Raw genomic sequence first — 8,434 nt, forward strand, 5'->3', positions numbered from 1 at the left:
CGACGCAACTTTTCACGATAAAATGTTTGTAAATCGTGTGCGAGGTTAACGAAGATGAGACAAACCGATATATAGACTGCAGAAATGATTGTGGTAAAAATTGAGGCTTAGTGGACAGATACGTCTGTAAAGAAGTACCAAAAAGTTTCGAATAAGAAAGAAAGTGATCGATTTGGCAGTAGTTCCGACAATGGAAATAAACTTACAAGACACGAGCAAGTTATTTTATTCGTGCAATGGGAAAGTAGATGGATTGAAGAAAAATACAACCCAGACACGCTTTTTCAATTTAAGAGGAAATCTAGTATAAAGGTAACTTGTTTATTAAATTAAGGACAGCATCTACGCGAATGCAGATTCGATTTAATATCGTTTGTATTTCCGTAACAATTTCCCGTAATTGTTCTCGCAAATAAATCACTTTCAAAACGTGAGCTGTCGTTCTGTTTTTCCTGACAAACTGTGAGAAATTTCACTTAAAATTAAAGGCAACAAAGCGACGTTAATTAAGCCCTTAGCGTGACGGTAAGAATATTGTTGACTCACACGAGAGACACTTTTATTTTCACCGACTTACTCCTCCGTATCTTTTGGTCATGCTTCGTAATTTACAGGGACGCAACTGAAGGCAAAAGTATTTCGTATCGGGAATAGTACTTCGTACTACGATATTTGGAGCATCGTGATGCACCGATATAAAAACTACGTTAACAAATTCTTATAATTATAAGAATAAAATCCCATGCGTGGCCACTATATAAAAAAGGTGAAACTCATGGAAAGAGCCACTTTTGATTCTGTCGCCTTTACGCTAAAACGTATTCCAAATCTTTATTTCCCTTCATCGGATTGTTACCTAATTAGATTTCTAATTACGATGTCACAACGATTCGTTTGTGCTCTGCTAACAACTGGAGTTGTTTGCTATGCACTTGCGGAGAGTAATGAATTCGCCGCAACTTCTGAGTTCGTTAAGAAACAACCCACGGGAGACAGGCCGTTGGCGAATATCGTACGTGCTAGAAATTTTTCCGAGACTCCATATCCGAATAACGCTGAGGGATACAACAATAATTTGGATAAACAAACGCGAACGGCGGATCACCGGTCGGAGTCCGAATCGAGAGATAAGTCGAATATTTTTCAAATTCTTCCCGTTTTCGATGCATTCGCGTCACGATGAATTGAAACGTGCAAGTTCTAGTTGCTGCGGATCCAGATACGGTTCCAATTCGTCTACGCGACCCGATTCGTATCATAACAAGATCCATGTGGACAGTGGTCGATATTCAACCAAGTTCGGCGAACGCTTACCCGTAGATAGGTGATTCTTTAAACTAAAACGTAGTAAAGATATCGTGCGAGGTTAATCCGTGGGAGTGCAAATTTCACATCGAAAGGATAATACGCAGATACGGGTGGCAAACTCAAGGACCGCCAGGTTTTGGCGGAGGCTATGGAAGACCCGGAGGTTACGGTGCAACTGCATTCTACGAAGGAGCTCAAGTAGGAGATAAGTAAGCGATTACCTTTTCCCACACGGTTACACGCTCGTAATTTATTGTTCGATATCGTTCTAACGCTTTCGTCGTCTAACGCGATTTTATACGAACATTAGATTTGGTTCACGGCCGAGTTATGGGAGCGAAAGTTTCCGTAAACCCGGTGGTTACGATTCTGGCGTGTCTGGAGAACATGGTGGGTACAGTTTTAGTCGACCAACTGGCTATGGAGGATCTGTTTCGGGCGGTGGTCATGGAATCTCGGGAACTTTCGCCAATGGCGATGAATTTGGGCCTGTGGAGCCAAGTTATCCAGAAGGACATGCTCCCGCTCCTCCGAATATTCAAGCGCAGAAGGTAACATTTTTCCTGAATGGTAAAATGGAGGAAGAATTTTTTCACGGATTCACCGCGTTTTTACAATCGTTTTTACGACGATTTATCGATTTCTGTCATTTGCATCAGGCCGTAGCTTTAAAGGCATTAGCAGGTGTTGCCTTAATTGGAGCAGCTGCTGCTTTAGCCACCAATCCCGTTCTTCTTCCACTTGGGGTTGTATCTGGAAGAAGGAAACGATCCAGTTTATTTATTAAGGACAAAGATGCCTACATGGACTATATTTTAAGGAATTTCAAAAGTAACGTTACCGAGGTTGTTCAAGTATCAAAATGATACTTCCGTTATAAATTTTTCCTCGTAGATTGCAATTAAATATTTCGTTTTAATTTCTACGTTATCGTTAAGCAGAACTACAATGACGAAAACGGAAGCAAGATGTCTCTTTCACCGACATGTATCGCTAGATTCGCGTGTGAGATTCAAAGGAACTATTGGCTTAATTTTAGAGAGGAAACAGACGTTTTCCAAGGGAAATCAACACTGAAACGTCGTCTTAATGATTTGTATGTATTCACAATCGGCCCGCGCTATTACGGTAATTTGAAGAAAAAATTCTGAACATTTAATACATCCCGATACTGTTACAGGCTTTTGAATTATGTACCTAACGAAGAACTTGCAAATATGCGCATCAAAAAATTAATAAAAGCAGCAACTATCGTTGCTTCGAATGGCGGTAACTGTAACGCGTTTACGTGTACGTTTGTAAATACTAAAAAGAACAAAAATTTATCTATTCTTAAATTGTAGGCAGTACGAAAAAAATATAGTAATTGTCAACTGTTGTTCACGAATAATTAAGAAATGAACAATTGAATAGAAAATATGATGTAAAATATAAAAACAATAAATTCGATATTTGGAAAACGAAAGATCGAAGATTAATAGAAATACTACACCCTTTCAGCGGTCCGAAGGCCACTAGTAACAACGCGTAAACTTTTCGAATGGAACTCAAGTGTGCGTATCCCCACCACTCGTTACGTACTCAGTAGTGGGGGACCATTCATGCGCGTAGCTATCCCCCACCCTGGACAACTCCTACGATACGCTACTATGAATATCTTCGTAATCAATGACTAACTATTTCGATGCGTATATAACGATAGGAAGTTTTCTAATCCTTTTAAATAATCCGATGTTTTAAGCGGTAACATACGGAACCCGTCGGAATGTAATGTGTAATTAAAAGTATTATTTAACGTCAGGGAAATGTTCCAGAAAATGAAAGGCGAATTTCTATGCAGAGAAATTCATTGATGACTTGCGCTCGGAAGAATCTAACCGTAACTAGCATTTTGCGCTTCTATAGAATCGTTGTTTTTAGTAATAAAGGATTCACACGTAACTTTAAGATTGAAAAAGACAAAGCATAACTGACGTGTCCCTAATGAGAAACAACGTGGCATTCGCAAGCCACTGCGGGTTTTTATACATGATTCCTAGATAAGCTAACGAACACGAAACACTTCGAAATGCTATTCAGCAGTTGTTGTTCGTAATATAAATATAAGATACTTAAAAATATTTATACTTCATTGAAATCTTGACTGTCAATTTCTCGTACAAGTGGAATAACGTTCTATACACACAAGATTGAGGTTACGTCGGCAATGACCACGTCAATGGTAATACTGCTGTCATAAGTTAAATAATTCATTTTGTTATCGCGCGAGTGGTTCATTCGTTTAGAAATGTATGCGTGTTATTTGATCGAAGGATCTACATTGAAGCATTTTGAGATAGTATATCGATAATTACCATCTAATCCACGAGATGCTTGATAGCGTTTTCAAAAGTAAACGTTAAAAATTAGAAAGTTGTCAATCGCGTGAGAGAAACATCTGTTCCGTTGGGAGCCAAAGAAGTAAGGTGTATAAGATTATTCTTGATCTCTTTTATCATTCCTCATGGGTACTAGAAGGAAAATGGAAAAGGATAACGTGGAAGATGGGATCCACGAACCCAACCACGTACACGAACGTTCAGATTTACGAGGCGACGAAAATAACATAGCTATTCTTTTATTTTTATATCTGTTGCAAGGAATACCATTGGGTTTATGCGGTTCTATTCCTATGTTACTTCAAAATAGAGACGTTTCGTATCGTCAACAGGTAATTCATGCGTTTTACGTCATAATTGTTTTAAATAAATAATAACGATATTAAACGAACCTTGTTTGTTCGTTACCAGGCTGAATTTAGTTTTGTACAATGGCCTTTTTCCTTGAAACTTTTCTGGGCACCGATAGTAGACTCTGTATTTTCTCAAAAATTTGGAAGAAGGAAAACATGGTTAATCCCGACTCAATATTTAATGGGCATTTTTATGCTGTTACTATCGAGCCATGTGGATCACTGGCTAGGTAACGAAACCACAAAGCCAAACATAGAGATGTTGACCATAATATTTTTTGCTCTGAATGTTTTGGCTGCAACTCAAGATATCGTAGTAGATGGTTGGGCACTTACAATGTTGAAAAGGTATAGATTTAATTTATAACGAATGATTCGAGTTAATGTCATTTCGTTAAAGGTATCTACATTTTTCTTATACTTTTTATACTTAGATGCAATGTGGGATATGCATCGACTTGTAATAGTGTCGGACAAACTGCAGGATATTTCATTGGTTATGTCCTGTTTACGGCACTGGCATCAGCTGAATTTTGTAATAGTTACTTAAGGTCAATTCCTTCCAATGAGGGTATCGTGAATTTGTCCAGTAAGTAAGATTACGTTTTACGTACACATTAAAAAATTGACGAATTGTGTCTGACTGCTGCTTGTTACAGATTTCCTTCATTTTTGGGGTTGGATATTCATAATTACTACTACTCTAGTTGCATTATTTAAACGCGAAGATTCCGAAAAAATGCACAAAGACGAAGAATTGAATACGGATATCAAACATGCCTATAGATTACTTTGGAACATTGTCAAATTACCATCTGTGAAGACGATTATTATATTCTTGTTAACTGCTAAGGTCAGTAGATGTATAATACGGTAAGACTCGTATCTGTATCGGTAATAATAATAATTTACTTTTACGTCGATTACAGATAGGGTTTTCTGCTTGCGAAGCCGTAACGGGTTTGAAGTTGATAGAAGCTGGTATACCGAAAGAAAAATTTGCCCTTATGGCTGTGCCTCTGATACCCTTACAAATATTATTACCATTAGCAATTTCGAAATATACAGTGGGCGCAAGACCCATGAACGTGTACATAATGGCTATGCCTTATAGGTGATTAGAAAACAAATAAACAAAGAGAAAGGTTAAAACTATATATACATATATATATATATATATATAGTAATAAATATTTATGATCGAATTTCTAGGTTAGCTTTTGGATTAGTTGCTGCGCTTTTGGTGTGGGTGACACCGTACGTTGTAACGGGGGGACAAGTTCCAGCTTACTACTTCATAGTTTTAATAATTCTTTATTTGATACATCAGGTGAAGTGTCCAGACGAAATGAACGATAATTCAAAGGGAACGGATACGCAAGAATAAATATATTTATATTACGTTTGCTTCTTTCAGATTTTTACGAGTAGTATGTTTGTGGCATCGATGGCGTTTTTTGCAAAAATTAGCGATCCAGCTGTTGGTGGTACCTACATGACATTGTTAAACACGCTATCTAACCTTGGTGGTAATTGGCCAGCAACGGCAGCTCTTTGGTTCGTTGATTCGTTAACGTTAAGACAATGCAGCACCGATCCTTCGAATGACTGTAGCACAATTTCGAAAAGAGAGGTTAGTGTTAACGTTACTTCAGCATTTTTATTTTCACTGGAGTTTAAGTTTACGAAACGAAAATATACAAATTTTCCATTTACAGTTTTGCACGAACACGCACAATGGTGTTTGTGATATGCAATTTGATGGGTACTATATAGAGAGTATTTTGTGCCTAATCATAGGATTTGCCTGGCTCAGGTGGGGTCGACGAAAAATCGATCTTTTACAAACACGACCAATGTCTGCTTGGAAAGTTATTCTTTCGAAGGAGAGTAGATAACAGTATTGAATTCACGATACAATTTGTCGATACGATACCTGTAATTATTAAGAAATTGTACAAATTAAATATGCGTATATTGGTCGAGTGTCCGCTGTGTGCTCGGGTGATTTCCCGCACGTCCATCAAGTGTTCCAATTATATTAACGCAAAACTTTTATCCGGTTTCACGGTTTTTCTTCCTTTTTTCTTTTTATTTTCTCTTTTTTTTTTATTCGATGAACGATCGATGAAAATTTGATACTTGATTTGATACCAAAAATTTTTACGATATTCGATTCGATATCATTTTTCGTATATTAGCACAATAATAATGTTGAACAAGTGCTGGATTCGTTGTACGATTGTTTTAGTCATATGGTTAATGACTATAATTCTAACGTGTCGTTTATGTCACGATATACAATAATTCTATTCTTCGTTTGTTCTTTTGTCGTCAAGCCAGAAATAAAAATGACTCGTTTTCTTTAACTTCTGTCCTCGTCCTTCCATGAAGGTTAGTGATTTTAGTTACGATGTAATGTATGCAATATAATGCACTGGTTTAACGAATATCTATACTTACTATTTAATTCTGTTAATTTGGCGATAAAAGTTATATGACCGTTCGCAGTGCTTGTGAATCATTATGTACGAGTACATGACGTTAATAAAAAGAGTTTTCCACATAAGCTGTTTTATTTTGCCCCTTTTTATATCCGCTAAATTTATCGCGCCGGCTTTAACGTGATTTTTGCGAACAGGGATAACAAAAGGAAAAAGTAATGGTTCTGATCATACTTGTACGGCTTTATAGCCATTCATTATTTATTTCATTTGCTATCTCATCGTGGAAGAAGACGAAAAGATGAAACGGTATTTGTAGTATGCATTTAATTACTATCTACCATTCGTTGAAACGTGATTATTCACCTAATCGTTTACCGGCAACATCCAGGTCGTAAGTCGGTTCGATCTTCCTTGTAATTTGTTGCCCTTTTCTTGGGGTGTGACGATTCCGTGTGTGTCGTCGATTCGTGGCTCGTAATTGGTGTATCCGATCGGCTTGCGTGTGTAGGACGCACTTGAAGAACGCATTCTTCTTCCTGTGATTTACGTTGTAACGTTAATCCTTGACTCGTGCCATTAAAACGAGAGGTTGTTAAACGTTAGAAATAAACTGCTTGTATAAGGAAGAAAGTGAAATATTTACGGTAATGGTTGGTTCATTAGTGTCCATGACGGAGTCAGAACGAGTGCCAGCGAACATGGTTGAAAGCTGAACTTCGTTCTCGATACTTCGTGCACAAACGAAGCTAAACATCGAGCAGATGAGAATAAACTTGATAAACATGTTGCACGGTTTTACTGTGACTTCGAAGTTCCTTCTGTAGCTTTCAAGTGTAAGGTTTGCCCTTTTATACGGATTAATACATCCTTGTTTGCTCGTAAATCTTTGTCACGTTGCGTTATTAATGCTCTTACTTGGAGGTTTAATCAAACATCGATACGTCAAATTCAAAGTATACTTTAAAATCGCATATTTCTAGGCAGTGTTGTCAAAGATACGAAGCTCGACGAGTAAACGTTCCTTTTGTGCTCGTGTATTCAGAATAGTTATGTTGGTCGTGTAACGTGGAGTATTAATCGTCATTGGAGGAATTGTGATGTTTCGATGACAAATATTTTTATATTAGAAGATATATAGTACACAGAGATACACGCAGAGGGATATAGTACACGTATACAGAAAACACGGATAATAATTTTGGTACCATCTTTTATACACGATTACTAGGTATAGTGCGTTGTTGCCTGATGACTAATTATATTTTAATTGTAATACATTTTCACAACGCTTTGTACACTTTGTACGTAATCACGTAACAATCGAAAATTAATTTGCTGTACAGTAAACGCTTGCATATTTTTCTTCATCTCGCAGAAAATAGTTTCTTTATAACGAATTCCGATTGAATTCTCTCTCTCGGTATATTCTCTATTTTAAACGTGTATCACTTTAGACGGATTATTCGAAAATCTCGTAGAGTTTTCAGAGCGGACGGAAATGTTTCAAATAAAATATCACATACAAGTTTCCGTATCATACTATGCTAAGGACAAATCATTCTGTGCTCTTACGATTAAATAACTAAGATGCTTATTCGAAACATTCCCGTGCATCTGAAATGTATACCGATTATTCGATTGATTCGTTCGAAGTGATACATTTTCTATAAATCTTATATAAGACGTAATATAGTTCACTAGGATATTCTTTATCTATGTAACATCTACGCCATTTTGACGATAGTAATCTTTAAGATATCAATATATACTTTCTTATGCAACATTGATTATATTATCTACTACGATAGTCGATCCTTGCTGGATCTGCTGAGCGGAGGACTGTCAAAACAATATACGCTATTAGTTGTATAAATTACACGAAAATGGTAATTCAAAACAGAACGCGATATATATATATATATATATATATATATATATGTATATCACT

The 8,434-nt window shown here is 36.8% G+C and overlaps 3 protein-coding genes across 5 annotated transcripts; 2 read left to right on the plus strand and 1 right to left on the minus strand.

Moving 5' to 3' along the window:
* The first annotated feature begins 877 nt into the window (after positions 1-877).
* On the plus strand, positions 878-2,651 carry LOC108555527 (uncharacterized). The gene is made up of 7 exons (XM_017911190.1): positions 878-1,131; positions 1,199-1,324; positions 1,413-1,517; positions 1,619-1,859; positions 1,968-2,153; positions 2,250-2,404; positions 2,489-2,651. Exons 1-7 carry the CDS (start codon positions 878-880, stop codon positions 2,649-2,651), a joined length of 1,230 nt encoding a protein of 409 aa, XP_017766679.1.
* Positions 2,652-3,292: 641 nt separating this feature from the next.
* Positions 3,293-6,236, plus strand: LOC108555432 (acetyl-coenzyme A transporter 1). Of its 3 annotated transcripts, none has more exons than XM_017911064.1 (9): positions 3,293-3,529; positions 3,823-4,018; positions 4,098-4,387; positions 4,474-4,628; positions 4,699-4,892; positions 4,969-5,153; positions 5,252-5,369; positions 5,457-5,672; positions 5,758-6,236. In XM_017911064.1, the coding sequence occupies exons 2-9, from the start codon at positions 3,830-3,832 to the stop codon at positions 5,935-5,937; spliced, it is 1,527 nt and encodes a 508-aa protein (XP_017766553.1). In that variant the 5' UTR covers positions 3,293-3,529; positions 3,823-3,829; the 3' UTR covers positions 5,938-6,236. The 3 variants fall into 3 exon arrangements, with proteins under 3 accessions (XP_017766553.1, XP_017766554.1, XP_017766552.1); XM_017911065.1 differs by having other exon boundaries at positions 3,948-4,018; XM_017911063.1 differs by lacking the exon at positions 3,293-3,529 and having other exon boundaries at positions 3,812-4,018.
* Positions 6,237-6,705: 469 nt separating this feature from the next.
* On the minus strand, positions 6,706-7,339 carry LOC108555607 (uncharacterized). Its single transcript, XM_017911374.1, has 2 exons — positions 7,130-7,339; positions 6,706-7,022 (listed from the first exon to the last, which is right to left on the minus strand). Exons 1-2 carry the CDS (start codon positions 7,268-7,270, stop codon positions 6,858-6,860), a joined length of 306 nt encoding a protein of 101 aa, XP_017766863.1. The 5' UTR covers positions 7,271-7,339; the 3' UTR covers positions 6,706-6,857.
* Between the last annotated feature and the right edge of the window lie 1,095 nt (positions 7,340-8,434).

Source organism: Eufriesea mexicana, unplaced genomic scaffold (assembly GCF_001483705.2).
Source record: "Eufriesea mexicana isolate 0111107269 unplaced genomic scaffold, ASM148370v2 scaffold124, whole genome shotgun sequence".
Classification (NCBI taxonomy): Eukaryota; Metazoa; Arthropoda; class Insecta; order Hymenoptera; family Apidae; genus Eufriesea; species Eufriesea mexicana.

Excerpts from the sequence above, each read along its gene's own strand:
- LOC108555432 (XM_017911063.1), top strand. The coding sequence starts at position 3,812 with ATGGGTACTAGAAGGAAAATGGAAAAGGATAACGTGGAAGATGGGATC. Across the intron at positions 4,019-4,097 it reads ACGTTTCGTATCGTCAACAG|GCTGAATTTAGTTTTGTACA; the intron begins GTAATTCATGCG and ends GTTCGTTACCAG. Across the intron at positions 5,370-5,456 it reads TTCTTTATTTGATACATCAG|ATTTTTACGAGTAGTATGTT; the intron begins GTGAAGTGTCCA and ends TGCTTCTTTCAG.
- LOC108555527 (XM_017911190.1), top strand. The coding sequence starts at position 878 with ATGTCACAACGATTCGTTTGTGCTCTGCTAACAACTGGAGTTGTTTGC. Across the intron at positions 1,132-1,198 it reads GAGTCCGAATCGAGAGATAA|TTCTAGTTGCTGCGGATCCA; the intron begins GTCGAATATTTT and ends GAAACGTGCAAG. Across the intron at positions 1,325-1,412 it reads GAACGCTTACCCGTAGATAG|ATACGGGTGGCAAACTCAAG; the intron begins GTGATTCTTTAA and ends GATAATACGCAG.
- LOC108555607 (XM_017911374.1), bottom strand. The coding sequence starts at position 7,270 with ATGTTTATCAAGTTTATTCTCATCTGCTCGATGTTTAGCTTCGTTTGT. Across the intron at positions 7,023-7,129 it reads CTAATGAACCAACCATTACC|GAAGAAGAATGCGTTCTTCA; the intron begins GTAAATATTTCA and ends CGTAAATCACAG.